The sequence below is a fragment of the Homalodisca vitripennis genome, chromosome 6 (assembly GCF_021130785.1).
Source record: "Homalodisca vitripennis isolate AUS2020 chromosome 6, UT_GWSS_2.1, whole genome shotgun sequence".
In the NCBI taxonomy this organism is placed as follows: domain Eukaryota; kingdom Metazoa; phylum Arthropoda; class Insecta; order Hemiptera; family Cicadellidae; genus Homalodisca; species Homalodisca vitripennis.
In genome coordinates, this window is record NC_060212.1 from 15586501 (window position 1) to 15605479 (window position 18979).

Here is an 18979-nt window from a genome sequence, read left to right on the forward strand (position 1 = left end):
ATATCTCAAAAAGTTTTTACTGTACAAAATGTTTGCCTAGAACACTTTTGCTTAGAATTTGTCCTTCTCTTGAATGAGGAGGTTATTTTCTATAAACTAATTTCCATCTCTTAAAAATGGTGGTATCCACCCCTAAAAGCACACATTGGCACTATATCACTTTTGTTTCATGTCCATTCAAATCTATCCAATCCGAAAAAAATTGATAGCAAATTCAGTGACTGTATTAATACACTTCACTCGTAACTCAAATCCAAAATATGCGCTTGGTTATTTCGTTGGTTATTTTTCATCAAAACGTAAATCGACTTTGAAATCTCGTGTGCTAGGTCCACTTGTACAACCAGAACGCAGTGAGCGCCATGCAAATTGGCAACAAGGAGAGAGTATCCCTCCACAACATCATCCCCGACACCACTGCTTCGCAGTTCCTTGGCCGCTTCACGCCCAAGCAGTGGAAGCTACCCTTCCGACTCAACGACATGCCCTTCGTCGACTCGTCCTACCTTTGCAGCACAATGGGAAAAAGGTAACTGTTACGCTGCTACAGGTTGCAATGCAAACTTCTGTATCTACAGGGTATAGGTAATTTGTTTCAGGGGTTTTTTATTGTCTTAGGACGAAAAAGCTGATGAATTGTACTCAGCCCTGAAAGGACCTTTGTCCTGCTTCCTAAGTGACAAGATATTCTAGATGGGTAAGGCTATGAATATGGGCTAACTCTTGTCGAAATTCATGATGATGGATCTCGACAAGAGATCCAATAATTTTGGATCAATGCCCAAAATCATCACTTTGGGCAATGATCTCATTCGCGTCTCCTTGAAAGAAGGAAACCAAATGTCACAGCAGACAGGGGTGGCACGCCCTTATGTCTAGGCTAACAACAGCCCATAGGGAACACTTAGGGAACCCCACCAACTCCAACAGTCTTTTATTATTTCTTGTAAGCCTCAGCCTTAAGCTATGCTGGCTTTGATGTAGACTGACATTTATTTTATTACACTGGTATTTATTCGCAAAGTACATTATTAATCGTATCTATGCCTGATTGGACCTCCCCGGGATTTGAACACGGGATCTCTCAGTTAAAGAGCCGAGACTATATCCACCAGTCTACGGAGGAGGACAACCCCAACTGTCATCCCCCGCAGCAGACTAGACCTATCGATCTATCCTTCCACCCCATCTCGACAGTTGCGGTTAGTTATGTACTGCCCCCGGACAACCATAATATTGCCCAAATTTAAGTGACACATCGGGTTTTGCTGTACCCAGTGTAGGTTCATCTTGAAGGTATAAACCAGCCAGAAATGAACCCCTTTTGGGTTAATTTTCAGTGTTTTCCATCCCAAAGGATGTACGGTTATCAAATACACATTTTATAATTTATTTTGTAATGTATACATTTCTAGGAAGAATGCATAGTGGAGAAATGTATTTAAAACTTAGGAAAACTTAGCTAGAAAAAAAATGTTTACATTTCACATCAAAAGAATTTTTATTAGTTGTCTCATGTTATTAAAAAAAATATACGTCATTCGTTTTGAAGTACACTCCAGTAAAGAAACACGCATATCTTTTATTTTATGGTACTCGAAAGTGAATGTTATTTATTTATTAAAATTGAAATCCTATTTGAAACTTGCTACTTAAAAGTGTGCACAGAATTTGTACTTTTGGTACATCAAACCCCCGTAATAATATTTTTTTTATATTTCTAATGTGACATTTAGTATCAAAGAGGTACAATCAGCAAAGTAAAACATTTTTATTGGGACTCTGCACCCATAACACCATAACATATTCTCAAGAAAAATATATTAGGTGCTATTGTACATTTTGAAAACTGTCTGTGTTATTGATCAAATTTCTAAAACGATCTGTTTTATTGACCATCACAAGAGAACATATAGTTAAGTCGTTTTAAAATATTGACTAAATATAATACTCCTTTATTGGTCCAAAGCAGAATCCATGATTTCTTAATAGGATTTCTCAACTAACATGATTTTATAATGATTTACATCCATGCAATCGTTACATTTAATATCTAGTTAGACCATCAATTGCATTACCAAAATAGTACACCTCAATTTACTAAATATCTTCTATACCTACTTCTTAACTCCATATCCCATAAAAATGATATATTAGTCATTTTTTCTTAATTCGTTTCATAAATATACGTAATATATTATTGGTATACGTTTAATTATAAATCGTTTATTAGTTCATGAATGTTTGTCGTTGATGTCTATTACTTTTGATTTTAAAAATTTCTTCTGTTTTTTTAAAAGAAAAGCTCTAAAAAAATGGAATCGCCTATTTTTGTTCTAGGACTCTGACGAAAGACGATGCACCATGGGACGACCCCTACAAAAGAAGGTCAAGGCTAATTTCTGTAGGAGGCAAACCAGCAGGTATTAATATCTTCATTTCCTCACGCTTATTTTCAGTAAACTTTGCAACGTTTGCAAATAATTTACTAATTACTAATTTACAACGGACGACATAGATAAAATAACTTAAAATATGCTACAAAATGAATTATTTACACAATACAAATTCTGTTCAGTCAACTTTTAAGGTTTAATATGCTGTGCATGAAGCTGTTAATTAGCTATCACAATTATTCCTACTCCTTGAAATGATAGCCTGATTATATTCGATGATGACATTACTATAGTAAAGAAACGCCTCAGAAAAGAAAATCCGGAGATCCACAATGTTTCCTCTCTTATGTTCCTGCAAGCAATAGGATAAACAGTGCCATATTCTTAGGAGGTTTAAGGCAAGTGTTTTATCTCTGAAGATCTTTAGATCCAAGCCTAATGATTTATGAAGAATTTGTTCAAACAAAATTAGGTATGACTTTAAAATCATGCCTGTTGAAAGATTCACATGTTTTAGATGTTTGGTTTCCACAAAATTTGCCCAATGTTAACTTGACAGTTGACCAAGTAGGTAATGAGAACATACAGAATCATTGTCTGATCAGGTGGTGTAAGAAACAACTAACCTGAAGTGTAAATGTTGAGTTATCTCCATATAGTGTGATTATCGTATAATTCAATTGTGTACTTGATGAGACAATAAGAATACCTCCCCAATTGGTTACACTATATTTTGCAGTATAAGCAGTGGTGTAGCAAAGGGAGGAGGGCCGCATCGGGTGTCGCCTTTTTTGGGGTGACACCCACCCGGTCTCTCAACTTTAAGAACAATGTAGCCTACAAACAAACAAGATCGCTAGTACAAAAAATTCTTGGGGATTCCTCCACTAGCACTAGCTCAGCTCTATATATAATTCAGGGATTCCCGAAAAAGAGCCTGACGCTGTCGTGGGGGATTCCCCGTCGTCGTGATCTTTGACGTTTCAGTTTTGTTTCGACATTTCTCATTTGTTTCGTGAAGTGTGTTGTGTTTGGTTGGCGTGAATTGTTAAATGTGTATTATTCTATAGTGATATAAGATTGGGTGTCTGTAGATTTTTTAAAGTTTATTGTAGAATGAAATTTTACAGAACCTCTTCTAAATCTTACGATTGCACTGACATGTTTCATGACGGTTTGCGTGTCCGTAGCTTCATGTGTGAGGAGTTTCAGTAAATTAAAATTGATAAAAAAACTATTTGCGGTCAACAATGGCCCAATCGCAGTTTAGCAATCTTGGTATAAAAGCCATCGAACACGAGGCAATACAAAATATAAATTTCCATGAAGTTATTGCTGAGTTTGCAGCTGTCAAAGCTAGAAAGAAGAAATTTTAATTGTATAACACTTCCTTTTTTCGTCTTAATTATTATTGTTTTGTTATTTCTTCAATATTATAGGTAATAAATTATACATCAGCTCTATCATGTAAAATTTATTGCTTTTTACTTTCGATGGGGTGACACCACCAAATTCCGCATCGGGTACCACCTAAGGTAGCTACGCCAATAAGTCTAAGTGGCTCTGAAGTCATAAGGATATAGAGTTCATTTTGAGGTTCTTTGTCGCCGATCTTTTTTTATCACTCCAGACCAACAGGACTCCAGATTCCAGGACTCCAGACGCTGCACTAAGCGGAAGGTGAACTGGAGTTAAACTCAATATCAATATCGAATTAGCTGCGTTATGTGTAGCCTGTAACGTTTGCATGGGAAATTGATCTTTCATTGAAGAAATGTCTTCTTCAATGGGGGTTTTATATCCAAATGAGACTGTATTTATCAAGAATAGAGTTATTAACAGCATTTAGTTAACTTTAAAATGCATGAGTAGTAAAACAGTTTATAGTTTTTAACACTCGGCAGTTACAGAAATAGTCTGTTCAAATTGTATTCTATATTGATTCATCAGTGTTGGTAATTCCAGATACCGATGTGACACGACGTTTCGTGACTGACATCTGCCCTCTTTTTCAGGTCCCAAATCCTAAAACATAAATTTAAGCATGTGATGAACACACTAAAGTCAATGGTGACATTTTTGCCAAAAACGAGTACAAGTGCCGTTATTTGGCTTTATCAAGATTTCAGATATCTTTAGTTCTGTTCATTTTAATGTTCTTTGTCGCCGATCTTTTTTATCGCTTCAGACCACCAGGACTACAGATTCCTTCTCATATCGGCCATTGTCAGTAATACTAATTTTCTCAGTAATGATACGTTTGTTATAGGGGTCACTGAATTGACATTGTGTTTCAGAACTGGACAACAGAGGTCTGCCGGTCGAGGAAGGCGGAGACGTGTTTGGGTTCATACAAACTCCTTACACACGGGATCCGAACTACATCGAGGTCGTCTACTCCGGACAGCCTTACCGAAAGGTATCTATTTAAAACAGTGTTTTTTTTTTTTTAATATCACATACTTTTTCAAATAAAAAAATCTAACCTACAAAATGAATTGCAAAAATGAAAAGCTGTTTTTCAAATTAGCAGTTGTTGACTACTACAGCCTACTGATTTATTCAAGACTTTTTTAAGTTCCCATTTTAAATATGTTGCATTCAAATTCTTCAGATCAGTCTATTAATTAATTAACCCCTAAAATCACCGCTAACGTGTCAACACGTCACGAGCATCTCGAGCAGGTGGAGCGCCCTAGCGGATACTGTGAGTAAAGTAATACTGATTGCAGAAAAATGGTCAGTCTTTGCTCCTTCCTAGCGGATTTTTTAACAACCAAAAAATCACTTGTTAAAATTGTGTAAACAGTAGCGGGTTACAAGGTTTTTTTGCAAATTATTTATGAATCAATAACTTGATATATATATATATATATATATATATATATATATATATATATATATATATACTTTGATACTTTCTTTATTTATCCTGCCCTGGTTTAGACCAATGGTCCACTCCACCACTATGACAGGCAACAAAAAGTCATTTAGAGAGAGAGAGAGAGAGAAAGAGAGAGAGGGGGGAGGAAGGAAGAGAGAGGATGAGAGGGAAAGGGAGAGAGAGAGAGAGAGAGAAATAGATACTTTGATACTTTCTGTATTTATCCTGCCATGGTTTAGACCAATGGTCTACTCCACCACCATGACAGGCAACAAACAGTCATCGTGGAGAGATAGATAGAGAGAGAGAGAGAGAGAGAGAGAGAGAGAGAGAGAGAGAGAGAGAAATCTTCTTAACTTTATGTTTCGTAAATTTTCAGCTAACCATTAATTTAAGCTCCTGAAAATATTGTCATCTCTTCTACATTATTGTTAATGTTGTTGTTGTTACTTCAACATTACTAAATTTTATTAGACTAAGGAAATGGTCTTAGTAGAGTTAGTAGTAAAGCACTTTACTATACAATTTTGAGTTCTTATTTGAAATAACCCATTAAGTTTGAATGCAATTTCAACCAATCTCTGTTTCAGGAACTTGTTTACATTATTTACATGATTTACTAAATATGAGTAAATTCTGTGAGTGAGGAACAACAAAGCTTTAGTACCTAGTTAGTTACCTCTTTAAAGTTTCCAATACGCGACACAAGTTAATCGCATTTCTTATCTGTTATCTACACTAAATCATGATTTTGTTAGGGTGACCACTACTTTACGGCAAAAAGTGGGCAAGAGAGGAAAAACCTGAAGAAAGCCGGAATCAACGCTCCCCCACCGCCACAGCCCTCCAATAACAATTTTGGACAGTCGAATCGCCCTCAGTTTAACAATAACAATAACAACAACGATATTGGGAGAAGCAGCGGTTTCAGTTCCAACTACAACCCAAGTGCCAGCAGTTATGGGCCCCAACCCGTTTTCAATTCTACCAACAACAGTGGAAACAGGTAACATTGTTTATACTCAGTTACACATATTAATTACTATCTCGAGTTTTAAAAATTAACATTATATTTATGTTGTGTTTGTCTACGTGGGGTTCAACCCCATTTACACTCTTACTGGTGATTCATCTTTTTTGTCTGTTGAGGGCATAAGACAAGTTTGTGTTAAATTTCGCACTTCTAGGACATCGAGTAGATGAAAAACAAAATATAGTTCCTCTAGGGGTTGCAATCCCATTTCACCCTCAATGGATGTTTTATCTGTATGCAAACGCTTTAGTTTGTCTATTCAAGTCATAAAGCATACTTGTGTCGAGTTAAAACTTCCTCGGATATAGAGAGGTTTGAGAATCAGTGACGAATGATTTGAGTCCCTTTTATGCAATATAGGGATAGATATATTTAAGGTATCACAGACTTACACAGTTAGGTTGGGAATAACATGTTATTAAGTGTTTCACTGTAATAAAGAATGATTAGTATTTACGTCAACTCTCTAGACCAGTAGTTATTACTCAGGCTGGAGACGGACAAATGAACAGACGGACAGCGACCAACGGAGAGAGTGACACACAGACAAACGGACAGCGACCAACGGAAAGAGTGATAGACGGACAGACAGACAATTGAACAGACTGGGAACGGACAAAATGGCAGACGGACAAACGGACAGATTAACAGATGGACAAACGAACAGACGGACAGCGACCAACGGAGAGATTGACAGACAGACAAACGGACAGCGACCAACAGAGAGAGTAACAGACGGACAGACGGACAAATGAACAGACTGACAACGGACAAAATGGCAGACGGACAAACGGACAGATTAACAGATGGACAAACGAATAGTCGGACAGCGACCAACGGAGAGAGTGACAGGCAGACAAACGGACAGATTGACAGACGGACAAACGAACAGTCGGACAGCGACCAACGGAGAGAGTGACAGGCAGACAAACGGACAGCGACCAACAGAGAGAGTAACAGACGGACAGACGGACAAATGAACAGACTGACAACGGACAAAATGGCAGACGGACAAACGGACAGATTAACAGATGGACAAACGAATAGTCGGACAGCGACCAACGGAGAGAGTGACAGGCAGACAGACGGACAGATTAACAGATGGACAAACGAATAGTCGGACAGCGACCAACGGAGAGAGTGACAGGCAGACAAACGGACAGATTAACAGATGGACAAACGAACAGACGGACAGCGACCAACGGAGAGATTGACAGACAGACAAACGGACAGCGACCAACAGAGAGAGTAACGGACGGACAGACGGACAAATGAACAGACTGACAACGGACAAAATGGCAGACGGACAAACGAACAGACGGATAGCTACCAACGGAGAGAGTGACACACATACAAACGGACAGCGACCAACGGAGAGAGTGACAGACGGACAGACGGACAAAATGAACAGACTGACAACGGACAAAATGGTAGACGGACAAATGAACAGGCGGATAGCGACCAACGGAGAGAGTGACAGACGGACAAATGAACAGACTGACAACGGACAAAATGGCAGACGGACAAACGAACAGACGGATAGCTACCAACGAAGAGAGTGACAGACAAACAAACGGACAGATTGACAGACGGACAAACGAACAGACGGGCAGACTAAGAGACGGTCAGATGGACAAACTGACAGACTGAAAGACGGACAAACTGACAGATTTACAGACGGACAGATGAACGGATTGCCCTTTGACTTTTCGACCAAAAAATTTGTATTTATTTTGATAATTTCTAAAGAAATTAAAGACATTTAAATTGGTATTTTAAATCGTACCGGTTTATAATTAACCCATAATTGATAACAAGCACCTTTGGAGTCCAGGGTGTAGGCCTACGTCCAGCAGAGTAAGATGTAAAATAATCAATTAAGAATTTTATTCTGTTTATTAATTAATTAATTAATAAACAGAACAATTACAATTATTTAGTTAATTAATTGTATTATCTTCAACACTAAAAGTACTTGTATGATCTGCAACTACACATTACTGTCAGCCCCACTACATGAATTACAGACCATATAGCTAGTACTAGATTGAACTTAATATTCATAATATTCATTGTGTTGTAGAGTTAATGATACATCCAAACACAGCCAAAATAAAATGTCAATATTTTAATTGAATATAAACGATTAATGTTGTTTAAGCGGGATATACACATTGGTTTGTAATAGTTATCTATCTTAAGTTGACGGGTTCCTGTTAACGTTCAAGGGTACGACTAAAATGGCCTCACCTTGAAGTTATTATTAACTGTATGGAGCACTAACTTAACTGGTTGGCACTTCATAGATCACACTTATATAAATCAAATAGCAAAATATGACTTGTTACAGTATGTAGATAAAAAAGGCTAGAAAATGAAACGTTTTTTACATTTATCAAAAAAATTTATTTCCTTAGATAATTTATTAAAAACAAGTTACTTTATTCAATAGTTTTCGTTAAATAATATAATTTTTAAAACTTATAAATCACAGAGAACATGCCACTTCCTGAAGTTGTAACGTACAATGTTTCAAGTTGTAACGAGAAAAAACTTTAAAGAATTATTTGAAGGAATTGTGTTTTTATGAATGAGAAAACGTGCCATTTTATGGTCAGTTTTCATTCAATGCGTAAAATGCATATTCATATATAACGGTTTTCCTTTTGGACTGATTTAAGGCACTCCTAAATTATGTTTCAAATGTCCACAATAAGTCGTAGTGGAATTATCAGAGCATTTTTTCATTTTTTGTCATCATAAAAAGTACCTTAAGAGGTTATAGCTAGAAAATATTAAAAAATTGTAAATATTGTACCAACCGAACACCTTTATCATCGCCTTAACCGTGTATGGCATTGATAACGCAATTTGTTTCTTCAGCTACTTCAGTTAATGAGTTAACTTATGAGATAACAATGAGAGTTTTGTACCTAGCAGAGTTCCTAGAGTAACGCATTAAACAATAGACTGACATTAACCTTTCACAGGGACAAACTCAGGCCTGTGAGTCCCAGCAATAACCAGAGTGCGATACGGGAACTCGAAATGAAGTTCCAACAAATCAACAACAATTCTGGGAATGACGACGAGACTCCAACCTTCAATTTCCAGGTAAGAAACTCACCGAATGCCTTGGTCTGTAAAACAAGTTAACTAGTGATTTACAACAAGTGTGCTATGTGAATGTTGAGTTTAGCTCCAGTTCACCTTCCTCTCAGTGCAGCGTCTGGAATATGACGCTGTAACGGACTTGACTCCTGGAAACTGGAGTCATATTTGTCTGAATAGATAAAAAAAGTCGCCGATGAAGATTCTCAAAATGAGCTATTGATGTCGCTTTGACATCAGAGACACATAGACTACTAAATATAGTATATGGTTATTTAGGTGAAGAGGTATTCTCATTGTCTCATCAGGTGCACAATTGAGTTCTTTACGATGTTTTAGACACAATATCTAAGCATGGTGGAGCAACAGAGATTTCTACACATAACGTAATTCTATGGTAGGAAAGGTATGGTGGTTCTAAGGTAGGTGGTATGGTAGTTGGTGGTGGTAGGTGGTATGGTAGTTGGTGGTGGTAGGTGGTGGTGGTATGGTAGGTTCTGGACTAACTGAATTATTCCCTTGATGAGACAATGAGAATACCTCTTCACCTAGACCACTCTATATATTGTACTCTGCGTGCCTCTGATGTCGAAACGGTGTGTAAAGTCATTTTGGGATTCTTCGTCACCGAGTTTTTTTTAGATTTCATCAACAAACATGATTCCAGATCCCAGGAGTCACGTCTATGACAGCATCAGATCTAGGATGTTTCACGTAATAGGAAGGTGAACTTGAGCTAAACTCAATACTCACATTGAATCACACCTTCCCACCATAGCTACTTTATGTATTTGGGTGATTTTACAATGTCACTAGAAAGTTTAGGGACACCCCTTCAAAATAGCAAGTTTGCGTCTAACCCTAAACTAACAGCGTTTTGATTCCTGTTACTATATGAGTGTTTTAAGCGCTTAAAACCATTTTTAAGTTGAAATTTCAATGTTCTATCTAAAAAATTACACGAACTGCATATCTGTGTGTTTTAATAACCTTCTTTAAACAATTTTGTGTTTCTATCTTCTAAACAGATTTTCCTACAGTAGTAAAATTTTTGCAGCACTTTCACTATCATGAAGATACATTGGTAGTTTAGATGTTTAATTTACACAAAACTGGTGAAATAATAACCACAATACTGTCATGTCAATATAATCGTAAAAATTCCAAACGTTTAGAAACTCCCTAACCTAGAAGAACCTTAGAAGAAGGAAATTGTTACAAGCGTATCAATTTGTTTGCAAATATTTTTACTTGCAAAATTTAGTTGCAGTTAAAACGAAATTACAAAATAAGACCTGCAAAGATTTTTTTCATTTGCCTTCTTCAACACTTTTACTTGCTGTTATGCAACTGTCAGTTTGACTAAATCAACAACATCTAAAACCCAATTTTTATTGAGGGTATAAATTTTTCATCAATCAGTATCTTCACATTAGTTTTCCTTTGCTGGGCATATGGTGGGCAAAGAGTATAAATGATATAAGACTATCGTTTGTTCTAGGCGATGTTGAGGAAAACGAACCATAACCGAGCCTCCCTAAGGCGATCACCTGAATTGGAGTCTTATCCAGGGAACAGTTCATTTCCCATGATCCCGGAACAGCGGTCAGTGAACCAAACAAACAACTACATGAACAACAACAATGTGGTCTACAACAGTGCTGCAGGGAGAAACAAGGGCGTAGCCCCCCGCCCTTTGATGCGACAGGACTCCGGCGACTGCCGTAAGATGATGTCCCACCACTACAAAGAATCTGCTAAGAAGGCAAAAGCCGACGAGGTCACCACCGAAATAGCTCCTGGCATTATCATACAGGGTCATGTGGCTGAACTTTGATTATTGAACAGTGTATAATTTTACACTTTGTTTCAACATTGTACCAAGTTCCATTAAAAACTGTTGATGACAATAAGGTTGTTTCTTGATCAACTTATTATGTTTTAAAAAGTGTGATTAAAAGATTACTTAAAATTAGTAACCATAGTATACTAAACATGTTACTTACTCACATATTCTGAGAATTCACCTTCAAAAACGTGTATTTGCAAACACTACATCGTTTGGAAATTTAATCTCAATTGTTTGGAAATCATAACTTGTTCTAATAATAGATTAAAATATGGGTAATCAATGAGAAGATTATTCTGTGACTTCAGGTTATAACGCAATAAAATTAATTGTTACTAAGATGTCATCAATATTTTATTTCCCCTAACAATCTTTAATTGAAAATTGTGGGATATTTAACCATGAATAGAATAATATATATGATCTCTACTTTAAAACAAGGTTTGAAATTAATTAAAAACACAATCAACTATGACCTGTCGGTATACTAGTCTTAGACAAGGTTGTTCAAATGGTCGAATTTTCAAACGATCGAAACTTTCTCTTACAATAAAGTCATGTTGAGGACATATCACAAAATATATCGGGCGGGTCATTTATATCCCAAAAGATAATTTTAAATAAAAATTGGTTCTATGTAATTTACGTACGTAGCTGTGTTTACGCGTAAACTTTTGTAACCAAAATATTCAATCATTTCGACTATATTTACATCAATGGCAGTGTAATTTCAACTTTATTTTTTTATATTTTCTATGCTTTTCATTGCAAACTGTTTACACAGTATTTTGATCATCGCACTTCAATTTAACCATCAATAAAATATCCATCGATTAAAATCAATTTATTATTTAACCAAACAATTCCGTTATTTACTTTATTTAACTAAACTGTTATTTTTCTGCATGAGCTACAGTGCACTTTTTCAATTTTTTTTTTTGTTTTATAAAGTAATATAAATGATCGACTCGTCTGAAAGAATTTTAGCTTCATTTAGAGATTTTTATCCCCATTAACATTAATTTGATATTCTGAACTATACGGATTCATTTCAATAAGACATATATAAGTATTTGTGGACATCAAGGTCATTAAGTACAATTTTGGAAACAAATTACAGTCGGCATTTTAATGATTATATACTTGTACTTTGTCATGAAAAGCCCAAATATTATCTACCACTCTCATAAACACTACAAAGAACGTGATCTCCATGAACACCTAAGACTATAGTCGAGGGCACGAGACAGCATCAAAACAGTCTCCGGAAGTTTTTTCTGCGATCTGTTACCAGTCACTTTTATACAAGAGGAACTTTACTCTTTGAAATTCCTTTAAACCGAGTTCCTATGGTATAGCAAAATTTAGATTACCACTAAACAATTTACTTAATCAAACCTATCTATCCCAGAGCCATAAACCTCCTCATAACTTTCTTCGGTAGTTTTATATTATCCAGAGGCCACTCTGTCCCTATGTACTTCTTAGTATTACGCGATAGAAGTAGTTTTAGAGAAGGTTATCATAAACATGTACCAATTAAAGTTTTGTACCTGAGCGAGAAGTTGGGTACCATCTTAAGGGATAACAGGATTTCGTTATATGTAACAAAAGGGTATAACGCAACGTTTCGAGGATTGGAATCTATCCTCTTCGCCAGGTGGAGGAGTAGTACTTACAAAAAAATAATTCTCTGCATTGACAACACTTGGACTGGACTTCAAGCAACTTGTGGGTATATTTGAATCATTTTCTTTCCTTTATTTCCTTCTCTCTGGTCTTTATATTTGTATGTACTAATACATCCCCCACCTGACGAAGAGGATAGATTCTAATTTTCGAAAAGTTGTGTTATATCTTTTGTAACATAAAACGATTGCAAATGTCCGAAATCCTGCCAAATCTTCCATCGGCAATAACAAACTGTAAACAAAGAACCTCGAGGGATGTTTTTCTAATCTCGCCAAAACTGCGGGGATACCAAAGTTTGGGGCGGTCTGGCTCGTAATCTTAAGTCTAAAAAGTACCGATCGGAAATGTCACTGGCCATCACTGCGGGCTTTGGCGAAAAAGAAAAATATCCCTCGAGATAGTATCTGTTAAATTTAACTTCACTTTTTATAGTGTAGCTCATCGAGAAATAAGAAATGTTGTAAGTTATTTCGCCAACCCACGCTCAAATTTATAAACTATAGATTATAAAGCTTGAAGTTGCAAAAAAGAAATAATATTTTTATTACATTTGGAGATAGCAGTTGTTCACAAAAAAACGTGTTACACATATAAACTATCAGTCCAATTTCAGTGCTGCCAATAACTTTAGAGAAGGTGAATTTATGATAATAGGTAAACAGTAAATAGTGACAGGGTTATTTAAATGTAAGCCTAAATCACGCGGGGTCTGCCAACCACAACTTGAACTGTAATGCATATGATTTAGTAAATTATCTGCTTACAAATTAATCTCAAATACCTCTCTCTGTGTTGTAGATGAAGGAGTTCAGAACAAACGGTAAAACAAATAAAAAATTAAATTTGAAATCTTGCTATAAATGTATGCATAACTTCCCCAATTTCTTTAAGCCTGAGATGTTAAAAAAACTCCTGAAATGCTTTTTGACATTAACGCTTTTTGTAGTAGAGACAAAATATGGTGCGGGTCCACCCAGTGAGCACACTTCGTGCCGCGCTGAATTATGTATTTTTTAAATGGATTAAAAATTGCTTTATTAAGCCCATATAATATCTTTATACCCCAATAACTTCAACTTTTACCCTGTCAACATTCCGATCAAAATTTGAAAGATATATTGTTCCAAACTACGTGTTGTGGGAAAATAACAATTAGCTACCGGTTAAGCTCTGTATCTCTTTTATTTAATGTTTCACCGAATATATTTCTATTTATAATTATAATTTTTAGGAAGATGCATTCTATGACATTTCTTAAACCATTTCTTCGATTACTGTTTTATCAAAAAATGAATTTTTTTACGTAAAACCACTATTTTATAAAAATGTATTTAACTTAACGAAAGTAGAATGTTTTGTAAATAAATGGTTTTTAATTTTTATTCTCTAAAATGGTTTCACCCAGCAGGGATCACTTCTGGCTGGTTTATACCTACCAGTTGAACCCACCACTGGGCACAGCAAAAACCGATGTGCCACTTCAATCTGGGCAATCTTATGGATGTCCAGTAGCGGCACATCACTAACCGCAAATGTTGAGATTCTGGGGTTCATGGGCAATTCGATAGGTCTAGCCTACTGTGGAGGATGGCTGTTGGAGTTGGTGGGGTTTGTTCCCTTACCTCAGAGGCTCTTGTTAATCTCAACAAGGGTGTGCCACCCCCGTCCTACTTTGACTGGAGAGGCTGGTTCAGAGCTAGCCTCTCCTTCTTCCGGGATGACTTTGAGATCTAGTGCCCTAATTCTTCCTCATGGATCTCGATACTAGGCGGCCTCTACTCCCCAACCTTACCCATCCTGAATATCCTATCACTCCGGAAGCAGCGCAAAGGTTCTTACAGGACTAAGTGCAATTTATAAGCTTCTTGTCCTAAGAGAAAAAAAATGGTTTTCTATTTCTTATGCCTAAATAATATTACACTTCAAATCTTTATAACTCTCAATATAATTAATGTAAAAAAAGATTAAACACATATTACAATTCACTTTAAAAAGTTTCACTTTGGAAACAGACGAAATGTTCAAATCAATTAGAAATATCGGTTAACTCTCAGAGCGTGTTAGGAAACAAGATGGAAGACAACCAATTCATTTCTAGTAGAGGTCGAAGAAGATTATGTTATTTTGGTAAACCACTTCCCGAAGTCGACGGAAGATTTCCTCCTGGAGGCAAACCACTTCCTGAAGTCGACGGAGGATTACCTCCTGGAGGCAAACCACTTCCGGAAGCCGAGGGAGGATTTAGTCCTTGTGGCAAACTTAGGTGACTGGCATCTCTTTTTCCTTTTTCAACCAGTTTATCCTTTCTCGCCAACGCATGACAGACGATACACGTGTGGGAAAAGTTCAACCAGCACTCGGGGCAGTAGAAGATTTTACAGTGTTCACAATACGTGTATTTTTCAATAGGTAGTGGGTTCTTGACCTCAGCTTCCATGCAGATACAACATGCTGCACGTGACCAGGGAACCAACCGAAAAAGCGTGCAGCTTGGGAACCTCTGAGCCAGGATGAACATTTCTCTCAGTTCCAACTGGAACAGACCGATAGAATTACTCAAATTCCCTTGGAAATCACTGCAATGAAAGCTTGAAGTTTGCCCAGGTGTCTGGAACAATCTGGCAAAATATCTGCAATTTCAAAACTAACCACAGTAGAATCGTGCATAATTGAACCTCCTGAGCGAAAAGGAACTCTCTCTTACAGAACAAACTGGAACAACGCAAATTTACTGGGACAAGTACTCTTGAAAGGCAAGTAATTCAAGTTACATTTTTTTCATTTTTGTCTAATATAACAATATAATAAATATAAATAACTTATACTAAAATATCTACCCATATAGGTTCTCACTAAAAAGTATCTTGGTTATACAAAAAAAATCAATCGTCTAGTGAAATATTTCCTATTTAAATGCTACTATTCTATGTCATTGAAAAGTAAACTACAATCATAATTATTAAAACTGTGACAAGAGTAAAACATTTACTAAACATTATCACATTTCCATATGATTAATTCTTCTGATGTGCCATGCCCATAGTTTAATTTAAAACGGACGAAGTTTAAATACATACAGGAGGTGCCACCATAAAATCAGAGAAATTCTGGCTTATTTGAGTCAGCAACCCTAAGCCAGATTCATAAGGTCTTGATTCAAGTTATTGATTCTGAAGATAAATCAATAATAGTACTCTGTACATTGGAGGCGGCGTTGCCATTTATGGGTGTTGACCACCAGCTGTTTCCTCTATGGCGAGTTACTATGTGTTTTTTTTTCAAGCCTCAACGTCAGCTATGTCGGCTTCAAAGTGCTCTGGTTCTTATTTTCAAAGGACAAAGTACATGATTGGACCTCCCCGGGATTTGAACCCGTGATCTCTCGGTTAGAAGCCGAGACTATAACCATTAGTCTACGGAGGAGAACTACCCTGTCTGCTTAACGGTGTAAAGCAGAGTATATTTTTTAAGAGTATGGTTACAGCTCATGATATTTGTTCATTGTAACAGGATATTGTGTACTAATTTTCTATACATTTAAAACTGACAACAGCCATAGAGGAAAGGGAAATTGGTGTGCAATTGCAAATGTACTGCGGGAATTGCCGCTGTTTAGTTGCAGGCGCATGACGTCATTCGCGATTTCCCGAGTCGCTTACCGGGGATGGCGTTATTTTTCTTGTTACTGGTGATATTGTTTTACAATTTGAGGTTAAAGTCGTAAGTTTTAGTGCGTTAGTAATTTTTAAAAGATATATACTCGAACGACAGCCATGCAGGCATTTTTCCTATAATGTATCTATATATTGGAGTACAGTCGAACAATTAGCACAAACTGTATACACTTGCCGCTCGAACAGAGGAAGCCGCAACGCCATGTGCTCCGTGGATGACGCTATGCGTCAGCAACCTGGCAGCAACCGAAACTGTATCCGCCGGGCTGGGGGATCAGACATACCAGTAAACATGGAAGGTTTTTTTTGTAAACTGCTTCAGTACATTTCTTTTAGGGTTGTATTGAGTTGTGTTAGCGATAGCCGTAGTATTTTGTCAGAAGTCCAATTAACTCAATCACAATCCAGGCAATGTCAAAGCTGTTGCAATCTCACTCTGATTTTATGTTTTAGAAATAGAAGTTCAGAAGGTTGTATAATCTAGGCACCTTCGAAGCTGTTACAACCTCACTCTGATTTTGTAGTTCAGAATATTCTATAATCCAGGCACCGTCAAAACTGTTACAACATCACTATGATTTTTTACTTCAGAAGTTTCTATAATACAAGCACCTTCAATGCTGTTACAATCTCACTCTGATTTTATAATTCATAAGGTTCTATAATCCAGGCACCTTCGAATCTGTTGCACTCTCACATTGGTTTTGTAGTCCAGAAGGTTCTATAATCCTACCTTCAAAGAGGTTGCAACCACAAACAGAATTTGTAGTTCAGAAGGTTCTATAATCCAGGCACCGTCAATGCTGTTGCAATCTCACTCTGATTTTTTACTTCAGAAGGTTCTATAATCCAAGCACCGTCAATTCTGTTGCAATCTCTTTCTGATTTTTTTAGTTCAAAAGGTTCTATAATCCAAGCACCGTCAATTCTGTTGCAATCTCACTCTGATTTTTTAGTTCAAAAGGTTCTATAATCCAAGCACCTTAAAGCTGTTACAAACTCACTATGATTTTTTACTTCAGAAGTTTCTATAATCCAAGCATCTTCAAATCTGTTGCAAACTCACTATGATTTTTTTACTTCAGAAGTTTCTATAATACAAGCATCTTCAAATCTGTTGCAACCTCACTCTGATTTTTTACTTCAGAAGGTTCTATAATCCAAGCACCTTCAAATCTGTTGCAAACCTCAGTCTGATTTTTTAGTTCAAAAGGTTCTATAATCCAGGCACCTTAAAGCTGTTGCACTCTCACTCTGGTTTTTTAGTTCAGAAGGTTCTATAATCCAAGCACCTTCAAAGAGTTTGCAACCACAAACAGAATTTTTAGTTCAGAAGGTTCTATAATCCAAGCACCGTCAATGCTGTTGCAATCTCACTCTGATTTTTTACTTCAGAAGGTTCTATAATCCAAGCACCTTCAAAGCTGTTACAATCTCACTCTGATTTTATATTTCAGAAGATTTTATTATCCAGGCACCTTCGAATCAGTTGCAAACTCACATTGGTTTTGTAGTCCAGAAGGTTCTATAATCCTAGCTTCAAAGAGGTTGCAACCTCAAACAGAATGTGTAGTTCAGAAGGTTCTATAATCCAAGCACCGTCAGTTCTGTTGCAATCTCACTCTGATTTTTTTAGTTCAAAAGGTTCTATAATCCAAGCATCTTCAAATCTGTTGCAACCTCAGTCTGATTTTATAATTCAGAAGATTCTATAATACAAGCATCTTCAAATCTGTTGCAATCTCACTCTGATTTTTTAATTCAGAAGGTTCTATAATACAAGCATCTTCAAATCTGTTGCAACCTCACTCTGATTTTACAATTCAGAAGGTTCTATAATACAAGCATCTTCAAATCTGTTGCAATCTCACTCTGATTTTTAATTCAGAAGGTTCTATAATACAAGCATCTTCAAAGATCTGTTGCAAACTCACTCTGATTTTACAATTCAGAAGGTTCTATAATACAAGCATCTTCAAATCTGTTGCAATCTCACTCTGATTTTACAATTCAGAAGGTTCTATAATCCAAGCATCTTAAAGCTGTTGCAAAATCACTCTGATTTTTTAGTTCAAAAGGTTCTATAATCCAAGCACCTTCAAAAGATGTTGCAACCTCACTCTGATTTTTTAGTTCAAAAGGTTCTATAATCCAAGCACCTTCAAAGATGTTGCAACCTAACTCTGATTTTTTAGTTCAAAAGGTTCTATAATCCAAGCACCTTCATAGCTGTTGCAACCTCACTCTGATTTTTTTTTTTAGTTCAAAAGGTTCTATAATCCAAGCCCTTAAAGCTGTTGCAAACTCACTCTGATTTTTTTAGTGCAAAAGGTTCTATAA

General features: G+C 36.5%; 3 protein-coding genes across 10 annotated transcripts in view; 2 read left to right on the plus strand and 1 right to left on the minus strand.

The window, feature by feature from the left end:
• The window catches only part of LOC124364139 (neither inactivation nor afterpotential protein C), a 61564-nt gene extending 49950 nt beyond the window's left edge, over positions 1–11614 (plus strand). For all 4 annotated transcript variants that reach the window (XM_046819371.1, XM_046819369.1, XM_046819372.1 and 1 more), the window contains 6 exons: positions 330–529; positions 2341–2423; positions 4694–4815; positions 6039–6286; positions 9304–9427; positions 10926–11614. In XM_046819371.1, the coding sequence (XP_046675327.1) occupies positions 330–529; positions 2341–2423; positions 4694–4815; positions 6039–6286; positions 9304–9427; positions 10926–11261 (1113 nt within the window). In that variant the 3' untranslated portion in view covers positions 11262–11614. The remainder of the gene's footprint in view (positions 1–329; positions 530–2340; positions 2424–4693; positions 4816–6038; positions 6287–9303; positions 9428–10925) is intronic.
• LOC124364140 (S-antigen protein-like) lies at positions 6303–8990 on the plus strand. The gene is given in 1 exon segment (XM_046819373.1): positions 6303–8990. A coding segment is annotated over 1 exon segment (531 nt). The 5' UTR covers positions 6303–7344; the 3' UTR covers positions 7876–8990.
• Positions 11615–14892: 3278 nt separating the features above from the next.
• The window catches only part of LOC124364141 (protein sneaky), a 35951-nt gene continuing 31864 nt past the window's right edge, over positions 14893–18979 (minus strand). For 3 of the 5 annotated variants that reach the window (XM_046819377.1, XM_046819376.1, XM_046819374.1), the window contains one exon: positions 14893–15498. In XM_046819377.1, the coding sequence (XP_046675333.1) occupies positions 15085–15498 (414 nt within the window). In that variant the 3' untranslated portion in view covers positions 14893–15084. The remainder of the gene's footprint in view (positions 15499–18979) is intronic. The other 2 variants (XM_046819378.1, XM_046819379.1) reach the window with 2 other exon arrangements.